This window comes from Parambassis ranga, chromosome 24 (assembly GCF_900634625.1).
Source record: "Parambassis ranga chromosome 24, fParRan2.1, whole genome shotgun sequence".
Classification (NCBI taxonomy): Eukaryota; Metazoa; Chordata; class Actinopteri; family Ambassidae; genus Parambassis; species Parambassis ranga.
This window is the reverse complement of record NC_041043.1, coordinates 12990102-13006325: the sequence shown is the minus strand read 5'-3', so window position 1 is coordinate 13006325 and position 16224 is coordinate 12990102. Positions and strand designations below refer to the sequence as shown.

At 39.7% G+C, this 16224-nt stretch overlaps 2 protein-coding genes across 4 annotated transcripts; both read left to right on the top strand.

Moving 5' to 3' along the window:
- Positions 1-73: 73 nt before the first annotated feature.
- Positions 74-5672, top strand: adgrf7 (adhesion G protein-coupled receptor F7). Of its 2 annotated transcripts, none has more exons than XM_028398212.1 (15): positions 74-214; positions 294-342; positions 701-768; positions 868-929; positions 1054-1175; positions 1286-1369; positions 1461-1639; positions 2439-2615; positions 2693-4024; positions 4131-4172; positions 4570-4620; positions 4698-4803; positions 4906-4969; positions 5045-5103; positions 5213-5672. In XM_028398212.1, exons 1-15 carry the CDS (start codon positions 113-115, stop codon positions 5281-5283), a joined length of 2568 nt encoding a protein of 855 aa, XP_028254013.1. In that variant the 5' UTR covers positions 74-112; the 3' UTR covers positions 5284-5672. The 2 variants fall into 2 exon arrangements, with proteins under 2 accessions (XP_028254013.1, XP_028254012.1); XM_028398211.1 differs by having other exon boundaries at positions 1274-1369.
- Positions 5673-6498: 826 nt separating this feature from the next.
- On the top strand, positions 6499-15288 carry LOC114429258 (adhesion G protein-coupled receptor F5-like). Of its 2 annotated transcripts, none has more exons than XM_028398207.1 (19): positions 6499-6593; positions 7730-7799; positions 7874-7922; positions 8005-8154; positions 8239-8406; positions 8970-9098; positions 9187-9275; positions 9355-9416; positions 9538-9662; positions 9747-9959; positions 10167-10364; positions 10485-10610; positions 11116-11294; positions 11801-11977; positions 12065-13408; positions 13489-13530; positions 13922-13972; positions 14058-14124; positions 15145-15288. In XM_028398207.1, the coding sequence occupies exons 1-19, from the start codon at positions 6574-6576 to the stop codon at positions 15192-15194; spliced, it is 3309 nt and encodes a 1102-aa protein (XP_028254008.1). In that variant the 5' UTR covers positions 6499-6573; the 3' UTR covers positions 15195-15288. The 2 variants fall into 2 exon arrangements, with proteins under 2 accessions (XP_028254008.1, XP_028254009.1); XM_028398208.1 differs by having other exon boundaries at positions 6499-6598.
- The last annotated feature ends 936 nt before the right edge of the window (positions 15289-16224 follow it).

The following is a 16224-nucleotide window of genomic DNA, read 5'->3' as shown; positions in this document are numbered from 1 at the left end:
GCTTTTGTTATTTTTGATTTCCTGGTACCATTTCAACCAGGAAGCTCTGCCTCAGCTCTGCCTCACTACAACATGTAGGTGTATGCATGCAGTGTGTTGACTGTGTGATCTGATGGCTTTTCCAAAGACAGTAAAGTTCATTCTTATTCTGCTGGTTATGGTCTACATTCTGGACAAACAGGGATACAGGCAGCCTCCCAGTGTGCTCTTTAAGGTGAGAAGCAAACACAGTGATATACTATGAGGGGATAATTAAGCGTTTGTTAGAGTTGAACTATTGTGATGATTTGTAGGGACTAATGGCAGCAGAAAGTTGTGTTCGCTCCAGAGAAAAACAAGTGGGTGAGTTACATCTATGCATTTTTACAGTGCTGAATCTGCCCTGTTTTTCTCACTGAAATGTCAGTGCATGATCATCATACAGTTTGTCATTAGCAGTGAGGATTTGGTTGTTTTTTTTAAAGTCAGGAACATTATTGAGTATTTTCTTTCCTTTTTTTGCCTTTAAGCCACTTTCATGTTCCGGCCACTAGATGGTGCTGTGTATGCACTAAATTCACAATCTCATTGTGCAACATGTGCTTTGAAGAGAATGCAGCTGTCATATCTGTAAATTCTGACGTTGTGTTAGGCCGGACAGGATGTAAAAAAAACACAAGAGGCAGTGTGAGGTTGTGATAATTAAGTGTTTCTGTTGCAGAGAGGATCTTATCATTTACCCTGAACGCTGACTTTGATCCTGCAGTATACAAAGACACTTCTGATGATGTAAGTCTCAATATGTCTGTCTCATGCAGTTTTATCACATTATTGATGCAGTGAATGAATGGGATGTTTGATGCTGGTGTGTCACTCTCACTCAAACAGGCTGAAAATCAAACTAGCAAGTACATCCCAAATCTACAGCCATTCAGGTTAATGGAGTTGCAGTAAGTCCAAGGTCCACTGTTAGTTGATGTAGAATTCCTTTTAAGAGCTTTAACATCCCAAAGTTCTTCAAAGCTAATGAAAGTTTGCCTGGTCTCTTCATTTTTATTCAATTCTGTGTTGCAGGACTGGACGCACCATCCCTATCTACTCTGTCAGTGCTCATTCTTTTCTAGAAACACAAACTGAATTACAAAAAACGGGATTATTCACACAGCTGGCAGCAAAGAACTCTAAGATATACAGCGGTAAGACAGTTTTTGCACATTTTTGTTAACCTACCTGTGTGAATGACATTTTGCCTACTACCCAAATCGAGTTCTGTTTTGTTGTTATATTACCGTAGATGTTGTTTCAGGGATTGAGATCACTAAGACAGCAGTTCCTGATGACTGCACAAACCTGGAGGGAAAGTTTACCTGTCAATCAAAGACTCATCCAGGTGAGTACAGCTTTTAAACATTACAGATCATTCAATACAATCATGGTTGAAAGGTCTGTTGGATTAATTATAGAACGTTCTATCTTTCTAGTCATCGTATGTTTTAACGAGGAATTTGGTGAAGGGCCTGAAGGGTATAAGGCTGCGATACCCTGCGGTCCAAATGAGGTGGGAGAAAGGACGGCTGTTTGTAAAGCCAGTGGTAATTTTGAAGATGAACAGGACAGCTGCATTCTGAAACCCATTCAGGAGCTGCTCATGCAGTCTGAGGTGAACCACTTCTCCCGCTGTTTCTGATATGATTTGGCAATGTTACATTTAGGTGTTACAGAAGTGTCAGTATTTTACCAAATTTTAAACATTTTTATGATAGATCCAATTATATGATGCAGACTAGGCAAAATAATTAATCTAAGCAAATTAAGTTCCCACTATGTTAACTGGATAATTAAGGCCCGAGCACGAAACATGCTAGATCCCAATTGTAACTGAAGGAGTTAATTTTAGGGCCAGAGCACGAAATGTGCTTGGTCTGTGCCATTTGTCACAGATTTGATCACCTGAACTCACCAAAACTTGCACAAAGGTCATGCTTGTGAAAAATGGCGAAACTGTCGCCGTGACTGCGCTTGCCAAATGGCTCTAGAGCTCCCCTAGAATGACAAAATATTCAGCATAACAGCTACGCCCATGAAAATTGGTACACAAATGTATCAACTCACTCCAGGAAACATGGCTTTGGAAAAAAATTCCACCTCCTACATGGCGTCGGCCATCTTGGAAAAACCATGGCATTCTTTCGTCGTATTTTAACTAACTCCTCCTAGGGGAATTGTCCGATCGGAGTCTAAATTTGTGCACTTACTCTTAAGGCATTAACAGCCAAATATCAAAAGCGCAGTACTTCGTCATACGGTCTGGCTATGGCACCACCACGAATTTGACCCAGATTGTTTTTAGAGTATAAAATTCTGAATGTTTTACAAATAAATAAATAAATGTATACACAGTAACTCTTACATGATCTGTGAGACACAGTAAAAACCCTTATATTTTCTTTCTCACCCAGGCTTTGGATGTTGTTGAACTACCAGAGTTCTTGGACCAGCTCAGCAACGTCACTGTCAACTTTACTGAGGAAGTTGTTAATTCTTCCAACAACATTATTGCTGTCACTCAAATACTTGACAATGTAGCCAAGGCCACATCATCATTTAATATTTCATTAAGCACTGTTTCAATAGAGGTACGTGGACCACTCTGCTGCATTCTAAAGAACAATATGTGACACGTGCTCTAATATACTTATTGTCTTCTGTGTAGGATGTCCTGTTAAGTGCTGGTGTTCTCACCACAGACCGGGCAAAGGATCAATGGAAAGTTATAAATGCCAACAACACTAACAGCAGCAGTGTCAGCTCCACATTTTTGCAGTCTCTGGAGACCATAACGCACAGCCTTACCAGTGGAAGCTTTAACATTCCCACTGAGTTTATTTTCCTGAACAAAACTACGTTCACAGACACCTTCACTGGGGACTTTAACTCTTCAGTGGAGATAGACATACCAGCAGCAGCCGGAGGACAGAAGTCGATCACTGTGATAACATTCTCCTCAATGGATAATGTACTCCCTGCAAGAGACCAGGTCAACTCCTCCAACAACGCCATCAACGGCAGGGTCGTACTCATTCAGTCCAACGGCGCCATCGATAACATCTCATTGACATTCGATGTTCTAAACGACAGTCTAAAGAACCCTAAATGTGTTTTCTGGAACTTCACCCTCTTCGATGGTCTTGGAGGATGGGACGACAAGGGCTGCATGCTGGAAAAATTCAATAGAACTGTCACCTGCAGGTGTGACCATCTGACCTCGTTCTCTATCCTCATGTCTCCCGAAGCTCCTGATGACCCTGTGCTGGACTTCATAACCTATTTTGGAGTTGGCATATCCATGGCTTCCTTGGTCATATGTCTCATCATTGAAGCGATCGTTTGGAGAAAAATAAGGAAGAGCACCGTAGCTTACTTGCGTCATGTTTCCATCGTTAACATCGCTGTGTCTCTCCTGATCGCAAACATTTGGTTTATTATTGGAGCAGCCATTTCAGATGCAAAGGAGAAAAACACATCAGCATGCAGTGCAGCCACTTTTTTCATCCACTTCTTTTACCTCTCCCTCTTCTTCTGGATGTTAGCATCAGCTCTGTTGCTGATCTACCGCACAATAAACGTATTTAACCGGGGGTTGTCTAAAGCTGCCTTGTTGGCTATTGGGTTCTGTCTGGGCTACGGAGCACCTTTCATCATTGCGAGTGTAAGCTTTATTTTAAATGCACCGAAATATGAATACATCCGAGGAACAGGCGTCTGCTGGCTCAGCTGGGAAGAGTCCAGGGCTTTGCTTGCATTTGTGATCCCTGCATTGTCAATTGTGGTGATAAACCTCATAATCCTTTGTGTGGTGATGTACAAAATATTTAAACGTAGAGAAGCACAAGCAGGGGTAGCATCCATTCCGTTGGTTTTTGCCAGGATCCTGGCTGTGCTCACACCCATTTTCGGATTAACCTGGGGTTTGGGAGTTGGGACCATGGTCAGCCCAGACAACATGGGAATTCATGTTTCATTTGTCTTCTTCAATTCACTGCAGGTACAAAATTAGTCTGTGTCCTGTATAATTTTTACATGCTTACCTTAAGTCTTACTTTGTATCTCAAGTACCAGATATCTGACCTTACTCTGTGTGTCTTTCAAAGGGTTTCTTCATACTGGTGTTTGTAATAATGTTGGACAAAAAGGTGTGTACTGCTCAATATTCAAAATGTAAAATTAGATGCAAAAATCACTTAAGAAGTGGACATGTGACACTTATATATTAGGAAAAGTTATAATATGGGACCTTTAGATAACCCTCTATCATACTGTACACATTTCAATATACATTTTAAATTGTTTTGCTAAATGTTTTCAACAAAAACTACACAATATTGTCTAGCCTATGCTGACCAAGTAGAATCAACAGTCTGCCACTAAATGTTACTGTTCCTCGTTTAGCTGCCTGTTCAAAGTCAGACCATTATATTTGGACACAAATTCATACCAACTGTATGCATAAATGTATGTGCCAAGTTCAGCGGTAAGCATGGCAGTGACTTTCTTTCCACAAGAAATAAAACTGCTTTGTTTACTTTTCAGGTGCAGCCAACAATAACATCAGAGTTCCAAGTATTCTTAAGCCAGATAAGGGTAAGAACAGTTTTGTTCAGTCTTTTCCAGCAGATTGGGAACTTTTGTTCATGTTCTTTCCTTTACTCTGGTTTTAGAGCATCGCCTCTGTTTTCAGACCACATGAAGCCCAGTCATTATCCAGTCATCAGTCAGCAAGTAGATGGGCATTTTTTCAGACTTTCACCTGGAGACGAGGGAGAGGTAAAGTATAGAAGAAAGAACTGATGCTTCAACAGAATTTGATTCCAACATTTACTGTTCCCAAAGATAAAGTCTAATAACTCTGGTGATGATTTTTGTTAGCACGATACATCAAGTTGCCAGATCATCATGATGCAAGTGACAACGTTCCAGCAGCAGATCAAGAGTAAGGACATGTTTGCAGCTCAGCAGCCTTCAAGTATTGTGGTGGTTCTTGGTTTGACTTTTACTCTGGTTTCAGAACACCAGAGGTGGAGTCTCATCGTCAGGGATTTTTACAGAAATGGAGACGAGGAAGAGGTACAATATAGAAGAACTGACTCCTGGTCCTCCTTTTAAAGATGTAGAAGATATCTATATCTATGAAACATCAGCATTTTTGACATGTTGTTGTTTGTTGCTTTTTCAGATGGATCGGAGGTTTCTGCTGCTGAATCTGGAGAATCTCGCTCTTTCGACATACCTATGCAGGACCTCTGAACTTTATTTTTCTTTATTGCAGTGGTAAGAGCATAAAAGTATATGAATCAGATTATTTAATAGTCCGGTCATGTTTTGAAACTCATACTTCATCCAAAAACTGCACAAACTGTAATGAACACAGGATATTCCACTTCTCAAGATAAATTACCTTTTCAGACATTTTTTACATTTTAAATCAAAATGTCCAAAAAGTGAATACAATTTTTGTTTTTTTCTAGATTGAAAATCAATTCAGCAGGACAGTGCTTAGCTGCCACAATCAGTTTTATTACATTTCAGCAGCAGGTCATCTTCTGTTGTCTGTAGACTTTGATCTTGACCGCATCTTGTTGCATCACTGTATGTAAAGGGCAAGTCCGCTGTATTATGTGTTTATATATAATACATGTGACACATCTTTACATACAGGAATTTTGCAGTTCTTATGTGTTTCATTAATGATTTATTTGTGTAAATATCTTTATCTCTATCTTAATATCTTTGTGATTAATGAAATATGATTATTTGTAATTAAAATCTTCGAAAAGCTATCCAAACATTGTTGTTGTTGAAGTTGATCACATGTCGAGGTCAGCCTAGTGGCCTAAAAGGAAAGTAAGGAGGGGAGTAGAAAACCATCATTTGTTCCCAAAATAAATAATGTGTGTAAAATCTTAAATGCAGAAAAAGAACCATACCTAACTTTACTGAACTTTATTGTATTTTAAATGTGCTGCTCAGTTAAATTTTGACGCTTGTTGTTTACTAGTAAAGCTTCCAGAAAAACCCTGCCTGTGTGCAAGCAAGTGAAGGAAAGTGAATTATATAACATATTTATTAATAAAATTCTCTTGTGTGCAGCATTGCAACTTTGTTTGAAGGCTCTCTTGAAAAAGAAAAAAAAGCTATGCATTATATCTGATTTTAATTTGCTACCCGACAAATTCCATCCTCACATCAGATTAAAGCTTTTTTTTATCTTTGACACAAAAATGCAGCTGGACTGTCCCGTACATACGTTGAAACGTTTGATTCGTATCGTGGTTTCTGCTAAAACAAACCCTGTCACATTTTACAAGCTTTTGTTTCGCATGCTGAACAAAGACTGTACAATAAATCTGCATAGACATTCCAGTCCTTTGTAACACAATCAACCCACCAATCTGCAGAAAGGATCAGTCAGTCAGTCAACCTGCATGACAAGTGTGTGACGCAGACAGACAAGGTAGACCTGTGTTTTTTTTTTTCATGTCTGATTACCAGACTAGTCTGGGAAAGTAAATGCATATTTAACAGGAGCCTGTTTGGATGCCAGAAGACGGCGAGAGGTACAGTAAGTTTCTCGAATATCACCTAAAGTGTTTAGCTAGTTTAGTGTTTCGATTGCTCTTTGTATTGCTCTTTTAAGTGACTTGAGAGAGATTTTAAATAAGAAGTCAACTTTAATTGCTATTCAAAGGCTGTTATTTTTTAAGGTTGTGTTGTGATTTTTTTTTAAACACCTTGGTGTCATTTACACCACATAATTGACTTTTTGGTTGTTATGTTATGACAAATAATGTTAATGTCTAATGTGATCTGGCGATACCTTTTTTTTGGCACAGCCGCAGTTAAACCCCTTGAAAAGCAGAAAATCTACTATATACTACTGTAACAGTGTTTTATGGTCTTGTTTGTGTTTAGGTGTATTATTTAAATGTGTTCATTATTTCTGTAATATTATATGATTGACATTATTTGTGTTTTTTTTTCATTAAGATTTTTCACTGCATTATTATTTAATTATTTTAAAGATTTTGAATGATTATTTTGTGTGTTTTAGGTGGGGTTTGGTTATGTGTATATTGGTTCCTTCTTGGTTGTTGTTGGACGAGGGAACGTTTAAGGACAGAGAGAGAGGGACGAGAGCGCTAAGCGCGGGTTGTGGTTACTGTGTATGCCATGTGTTGGAGTTAGTTTAAAGAAAAGAAAAGAAGTAGATGCAACACCATGTAGCCTTCTTTCTTTTGCCCTCGGAGCACATTACCTACCTCATCTAGACCAAAAAGGAGGGCTACACTACTGATATATTTATTTATTTCTAAACAAAGTTGTAATTATTTCATGCGTATCATAAAGGACCATTAGTAAGTTTAAAAGTGAATAGAATGTGTGTAAAAACATAATTAGGTGAGCATGCTAACCTTTGCTGCTTTAAATCACACCAAAGAGCTACTAAACAGAAACAGTCATCTTCCAGTAGATAGTGCTAGGTAGGCTACAAAATGTCACAACATGTCATCATACCACTAAGCAGTTTAACCAAGGTTGTGGACTTTATTTTTGGTTCATTCATTTCATTTCAAGCAGGAATGATTCAGCTCAGCCTCCCATGTCATTTACTCCTACAGCTTGTAAATGTAGATATGTCTCTCGTTGACCTGAGATCATTGTGTGTTGGGTTTTTTTTTTCCCCACCATCCAGGATGGCATTACCACGAAGAATAGGATTTGAGGTTCTCCTGCTGGTTATAGCCTGCAGTCTGGTAGGGAAGGTAGGAAAGAAGTGCTGTACTTGAAGTTATTTGTTAACACTTCATCAAAGTTGAAATAATTTGATGATTTCTAGGGACTGCTGGGCACAGAAACGTCTGTTCACCGCAGAGAAAAACGATTGGGTGAGTCACATCGTCCATTATTGAGTGCAGAATCTGCTCTGTTCCTCTCTCCGAAGCTCAGCAGTGATTGTTTCTGTTTCAGCTTCAACTGCCCTAAACGCCACTGATCATGAGTTCCAAGTTCTTATAAGAATCGCTGACCTGAAAAAAGTCCAGCTGATTTTGGATAACATCGTTTTTCCTGTATTGATCAATAAAACCGGTACCATCGATAGCGTTAACATGACGACAGGTATGATTACATTTCTATGTGTTTTAAAGAAGTCCTCACAGTGCTATTAAACCCTGATGTTGCTGCTGTTTCTTCCCTGTATAGTGTGCTCGTTAAACACTTCAACTGGATACCAGTGTAAGTGTGAAGAGAGCTTTGTTTGGTCCAATAACACCTGCTCTAAATATGATGTCTGTGATGCTGTCCCTGGAAACACCTGTGGATGCATAAATTCACTCCCAGACGATGGCCTGTACTGCCAGCCAAGAATCGGTAGGCCTTTCTTTCTTTCTAGTTTTCCTGTTCTGGCCACTAGATGGTGCTATTTATGTACCTAATCCTCAATCTGAGCACTTTTTTGATCTAGTCTCTTGACATGATCATGATGACATGATCTAGTCTCTTTAAGGACCGTGTTACTTCTAGTGCCTCAAAATTAGGCTCATGGGATCAGCACATTTATTCTTTTATGTAACACATAATGCAGCCGTCATATCCTCAAAGTCAGGTGTCATGTGACGACCATACAGGATGTTAAAAAATAATTGCGGGAAAACCCCAAGAGAGCTGCTGGGGCTGAGACACCAACATAGAATGTGATAAAAAAATAACGCACTTCCTCGTGTGGCCTCTTAAAGCTGGCTTCACGTCAGACACTGCCAGCTGGAGGAAACGGATATCCTGTGATTGTTTTTTATGTATATGGGGATATGATATGCTGTAAGTCATCTCTAACATATGTATATAGGTATAGAATATATGTGTATAGGTATAGAAAACATCCTGCTTCGTTTCTTACTTTTTATTCTGCAACTTGTCTGCAACTTTATCACCAGCACCGACGACGACCCCATCACCAGCAATGACGACCCCATCACCAGCAACGACGACGACCCCATCACCAACAACGACGACGACCCCATCACCAGCAACGACGACGACCCCAACACCATTGAAAACAGAAGGTACTGCACAAAGGAATGTGGCGAACACAGTCCATCTCATGAGGCTGCTTTTTCTGCTTCTCTGTGATAATAAGTGTTTCTGTTCCAGAGAGGATCTTCACATTTACCCTGAACATTGACTTTGATCCTGCATACACTAACATAAACAATGTAGTGTACAAGGCCATCTTAAATGCTGTGAGTCCTAATGTTTCATTCAGTTTAACACATTGCTGCAGTGAGTGAATGTGATGTTGAATCACTGTCTCTCAAACAGATTGAAACCCAATGTAAGAAGTACATCTCAAATGTGCAGTCGTATAAGATACTTGAGCTGCGGTAAGTCAAAGGTGCACTCTGGTAGTTTGTAGTTCCAACACTGGAAAAAAGATTCAGAATGTCCCATAGTTGTCCCATATTTTGCCTGCTGGTTTCATTTGAACTGAATTCTGTATTGCAGGAGTGGAAGCACCATCGCAAGCTATTCTGTCAGTGCTGCTCCTTCTTTTCAAGATTCAGAAATTAAATCATTGCAAGTTGGAATGTTTACACAGTTGGCTGCAACTTACCCATCAACATTTGACAGTAGGATGGTTTTTCACATTTCTTAAAAAGTAAAAATGGTTTTTTGTTGCAATGTCAAATCTAATGTGTGCCCATGTTTTGTAGGCCCAGACGCCTTACAGTTTAATCCGACTGAAGTGTTCTTTGGGAAGAGTGTTACCGTGACTTGTGGCCCTCCACCTCTGAATCTGAGTTTTGGTTCCGACTGGACAGCAGAGTGGAGACTCGACGGGAACCTCATCAGCACCGGTGGAAAATACAGCTTGTCTACACAGGGTGGAGCGTCGAAATTAACAGTGTCGAGTATTTTTACCCCCGGTAAGAAATGGATGGAGTGTGGTGCAAATGCACAATGTCTTACTGCCAAACCTGGACATGCCTGTCCTGACCTTAAGGTCACCCAGTGTGGGACCTCATCACCCCTTCATCAGACCTTACAAATGTCTAACAGGCTTGACAGAGAACCAGAATAAATAGAGGCCAGCAAATGCATATGGCAACACTGATTTAACATTTTAATTTCAGGCTATTTTGAATGCAAGCTGATACGGACAGACAGATCAGTTTTCCGACAGATATCCAATGGGAACTTCAAAGATGAACCTCAGATCACAGTGAATCCAGTCAAACAAATTGTGGATTGTAAATCCACAAATGTGTTACTGAATTGCTCGGTCAACAGTCCCTATCAGGTGGAGTTTGTGGGCGAGTCTTCTGGTTCAGGTAAGCCTCAAAATGAGCCCTCAAACAAATCAGATTTGAATAAATTCAAACTTATTTCCGATGATGTGTGAATGATATTTTGCCACAATCCAAATTGAGTTCTGTTTTTTGTTGTCTTAGGGAATAACATCTCTTACCTGTTTACAATTCCTGTTGACTGCAAAGACTCAGAGAGAAAGTTCACCTGTCAATCAAACACCAATCCACCATTTACAAAAGACATAACACTGGTGTTCTCCACAGAAAGTGAGTAGTGCATGAAGCTGATTAAAAGCAGAGCATTTAACCAGAATCAGAATCCCTTTATTTATCCCTGAGGGGGATGTGACCGTTAAAGCACAGTGTTCTGTAGTTTGATTACGACAGGCAGGAATTACTTCCTGTGTCTCTCTGTGGTGCATCGTGGGAGTTGGAGTCTGTTGATAAACAAGCTCCTGTATCAGCTTAGACAACATCTATCAGTCGGCTTCAGGTCCATCAGCTGATCCCTGCTGTAAACAATGCAGGCAGCTGGGAGCTGCATTGCTATGCTGACAAGAGTTGTGCAACCACGAAACGAAAGCACCAAAAAGCCCCAGAACTTTCCTTTTGGTGTGTTGTAGGACAGAGGACACGCTGTCCTTAAGTAAAAAGAAGTAGAATAAAATAATGAAACGAGAGGAAAACTGTAACACGATTGCACGCATGCACACTGAATAAATTATTGAAAAATGTTTTGGAATAATTGGAAAACATTCTTATTTCTCTCGAGGGATTGTTTGTAGTGATAGAACATTTGGTGAAGGACCTAAAGGATATAAGGCTGTGATACCCTGCCGTCCAAATGAGGTGGGGGAAAGAACAGCAATCTGTAAAGCCAATGAAAAGTTTGAAGATGAACAGAACAGCTGCGTCCTGAAACCCATTCAGGAGCTGCTCGTGCAGTCTGAGGTGAACCACTTCTACATCTTCTACATTTCCCTCTGGGATTAATATAGTATCTAAATCTGTCCTGATATTAAATGATGGCCTTATTTTTTCACTCTTTTGATGTTGCAATGTAATAATTCAGTAATTCAGTAATGTAAAAACAGTTTGATAATAGATTTCTCTGTATAATGCTATATATATGGAAAGTAAATGTAGTTTCCCTTATGTTAACTGGAGTTATATTTAAATTTCTTTATACATTATTGAAGTTTTATTTTTTTGGCTCACTCGGTTTCAAGCAGCTGGGATCACAATATAATGAACTGTATATTTAAGTTTTTTACAGGACAAAGACAACAAACTGTTCACACCAAACTAAACCTAACCAAGCAATTTTACTGTCTAAACAAGTAGCTTTATTAATGAACATATTAATTTAATGTATGTATACACAGCAACTTGTATGTGATCCTTGAGACTCAGTGTATTACTTCTATTATCTTCTTTTCTTTCTATTTCTCACTCAGGTTTTGGATGTTGTTGAACTACCTAAATTCTTGGACCAGCTTAGCAACGTCACTGCCAACTTCACTGAGGAAGTTGTTAACTCCACCAACAACATTATTGCTGTTACTGTGATACTTGACAATGTAGCCAACACCACATCATCATTTACTTTCATATTAAGCACTGTTTCAATGGAGGTACGTGGACCACTCTGCTGCATTCTAAAGAACGATATGTGACTCGTGCTCTAATATCCTTATTGTTTTATTTTATATATTGTCTAGGATGTCCTGTTAAGTGCTGGTGTTCTCACCATAGACCGGGCAAAGGATCAATGGAAAGTTATAAATGCCAACAACACTAACAGCAGCAGTGTCAGCTCCACATTTTTGCAGTCTCTGGAGACCATAACGCACAGCCTTACCAGCGGAAGCTTTAACATTCCCACTGAGTTTATTTTCCTGAACAAAACTACGTTCACAGACACCTTCACTGGGGACTTTAACTCTTCAGTGGAGATAGACATACCAGCAGCAGCCGGAGGAAATAAGTCGATCACTGTGATAACATTCTCCTCAATGGATAATGTACTCCCTGCAAGAGACCAGGTCAACTCCTCCAACAACATCATCAACGGCAGGGTCGTACTCATTCAGTCCAACAGCACCATCAATAACATCTCATTGACATTCGATGTTCTGAAAGATGATCTAGAGGACCCTAAATGTGTTTTCTGGAACTTCACCCTCTTCAATGGTCTTGGAGGATGGGACGACAAGGGCTGCCAGCTGGAAAAATTCAATGAAACCGTCACCTGCAGGTGTGACCATCTGACCTCGTTCTCTATCCTCATGTCTCCCGATGCTCCGGATGACCCTGTGCTGGACTACATAACCTACATTGGAGTTGGCATATCCATGGCTTCCTTGGTCATATGTCTCATCATTGAAGCTGTCGTTTGGAGAAAAATAAGACGAAACAACGTGTCTTATTTGCGCCACGTTTCTGTCGTAAACATCGCTGTGTCACTCCTGATCGCAAACATTTGGTTTATTATTGGAGCATCCATTTCGGTTCCAGAGAGGTATAGCCTATCTGCGTGCACTGCAGCCACCTTTTTCATCCACCTCTTTTACCTCGCCCTCTTCTTCTGGATGTTAGCATCAGCTCTGCTGCTGATTTACCGCACAATCAGTGTGTTTGATGGTGGTTTGTCGAGAAGAGCTATGATGGCTATCGGGTTCAGTCTCGGCTATGGAGCACCTCTCATCATTGTGACCATAACCATCGCTGTAACAGCACCAACAAATGTATACACCAGAGGAACAGGCACCTGTTGGCTCAACTGGTATGAGTCCAAGGCTCTCCTTGCATTTGTAATCCCTGCACTGTCAATAGTGGCAATAAACCTGATAATCCTGCTAGTGGTGATATACAAAATCTTAAAGAGAAGATCTGTGGGCAACGCCGCACAAGCAGGGGAAGTCCCCGCTCTCCTGGTTATTGCCAGGAGCTTGGCTGTGCTCACACCAATTTTTGGAATAACTTGGGGTCTGGGAGTCGGTACCATGACCAGCCCAAACAACAGAGGAATCCATATTGCATTTGCCTTTTTCAATTCTCTGCAGGTACAAATTTAGTAATAATGAAACATTGAATGGTCTGTTACATCATTACACGTAGCTGATGATAATCTGTCTTTACACAGGGCTTTTTCATATTGGTGTTTGGAACACTGCTGGACAAACAGGTATGTATAGTTATAAATACATTTTTAAAAATGTATTTTCTATATGCTGTGTTTTTACAACAGACACTTGGAGTTCCAGTACTGGCTCTCACAGGAGTACTAGTGATGTAATTGGCTAATATTAACCTAGATATGTCATGCAGTCACCTGATACGTATTTATTAAGGGCAAGTTTTTGCAAAACATTTTCCAGGGTCAGGTGATTCGGTGTATGACCTCTGATTGTCATGAGATTGTCATCTAGCTAATGCTAAATAAACAGATTCATCTAATAATAATTACAGGATAAATGTTTTGAAAAATGTATCTGGATGTGTTTTGGTGACTGTTGGCCTTATTAGCGTAGATGGTTGCGCGGCAGTGTTGTAACTGTTAGGAATGAACTTTTCAGGTGCGGTCAGAGATTACAGCCAAATCACAAACATCCACCAGTGGAACAAAGGTAAGAAAAGCTTTCTCTGTCATCCCAGTGTTTCTCCTCTCCTGCATTTTATTTACTTGAGTCTTTGATTTTATGTTTGTTTTAGAGCACCAGTGCTGGAGCCTCATCATCGAGTGGTTTGGGACGTCTACGTATCTGGAGGCGAAGAAAAGGTACAGTAACAGTTAATCAAAAATATTAATACACTCACATTGTAACTTAGGTCTTTTTTATATGTGTGGTTTGGAGTTTCCATTTTTTTGTTGCTAAATCCTTCGGTGAAAACCAAGCAGCAACCTTCAGGGCTCAGACTTGAAGCCCATGCGGAAGTGTCAAAACTTGTAGTTCACACTGCAACCACTGGGGACTGGAATTTTTTTTTTACCACTTACTCGTTTTAATTATATTCGGACTTAAAATTACGCGTAATTATGGCCGTAGCCGCTTGAGCGACAGGCGGTTGCCGTATCACAGCACGAGTTTCCTGCTTCCACAATCGCCCAACCTCCTAAACTCCGCTCGTGCTCCCCCTCTTTGTCCATATTTGGAGTTTTGGCGGACGTAGCACTGCCAACATGACGGCGGTCAGAGCGTCCCGGAACCTCCCACCAAGCCTCAAAACGGCTCTTCAGAAACAAACGGGTGATGTCACGGAAGCTCTGTCCATATTTTTTACTGTCAATGGAAACAGACATGGTCATAGCTCAAACTTTAAACTTGTTGATTGCCATCATCTATGACCAAATATTGACAGAATAATGACATCAGTTATTGAATTACCCAGGCACTGTAAAGATAGACATCATAACCAACGTTCCCCAAAAGTGAGGGCACAACATCTTTATTAAAGCCCTGGTGACAAGCTGCAGTGTAGGTACATACACCCTGCCTCCTCCATGTTAGTAAATGGGACACAGACCCGAATAAATGTGTTCCTCAAACTTTTCACAGAGACGGTTTATGGCCTTTTAACTAGTTTTTGCTAATGCTAATAATTTTTTTTTAATACATTTTTATTATTGTTGGCCGAAAAAAAGAAGAAAGTAGCAGCTAAGCTACTTTTTCCAAGATGGCGGCACCCATTAACAAGATATTTTGACCTCACCAAATGACAACAAGCTAACAATTTAACTTAAACGATGTCTGTGGTAACCATTAACTGCTGAGCACTTGTTTTGTTGCTGGTTTTTTAGGTGGCTACAACGTGTCCTCTGCAGATAGTGATTCTTCCATCAACACCTGATGATCTGTGCAGACTCCACCTGTCAGTCAGTTACATAGTTTGAAGTCTGTGGTTGTTTTGGCATTCATTCTGTTTCCTATTGAACATACCGTTTTGTCATATCTGTGCTGGCAGTGACAGGTATTGTGTGGCCATTTCTTTCAGCTCATAAAAGGTTGTAAGTATCCAAAAAAAATTTTTATTTTTTTTTTATTTTTTTTTTTATTTTAAATCACATTTTTGGAGATGTGATAGTCCCTTGCATGGGTTTAAATCATCAAAATGTCCACAACGAAGATGCAAAAGGATTTGTCTCCAGTTTTGCAACTCAAATCAAGGTGAGACAAGGCTCAGCCGTCTTATACAAATTAGCGACTTGTTTACTGAAAAGGTGGTGTCGCAATAACAAATTCACCTCAATGATCTTGTCAGTCAAATTTGATTCCAGCAGGTACAAGGAGTTCAGGGTGAAAAAAAAATTTATGGTCGGGCACAACGATCCTGCACATGTATATAAATCATATTGTCCTGTTAACTGTAAATAATGCATGTCAATGCTCATAATAGTTGTTCATGTCATGTATGATCATGCACAAATGAAGTTATTGTTAGGTTTGTGATGAATGAAATTGTAATCATTATGATTTATTATGTCCTAAATTGATTTAATGCCATTATTGATGCAAATAATCAGTTCCTCTATTCGCATTGAATAATGAAATAAAGCCAAAAACTGCAGTTCCTCAAGTGACCACTTTAAGGCTGGCTCCAAAAGTGTAGACCTCCATGTTAAGCTGTTAAAATGTCAACCTAATTTAAGCCTGCTACATTAAAAAGATACACAAGAGCTCCCCAGGTCTACATATATTTAGGCTTAATGAGGCTGTCCTTTTATTAATGGTACTTTTTTTTATTTTGTGACTTAAAACATGTTTAGACGACATGTATAACTTAACTATACTTAATTATTTGAATAGGCATTTTGTCTATTAAAATGTTAATAAAGAAAAGAATTACTTTAAGCTTAGGTTTTGCACAACTATTGTCATGA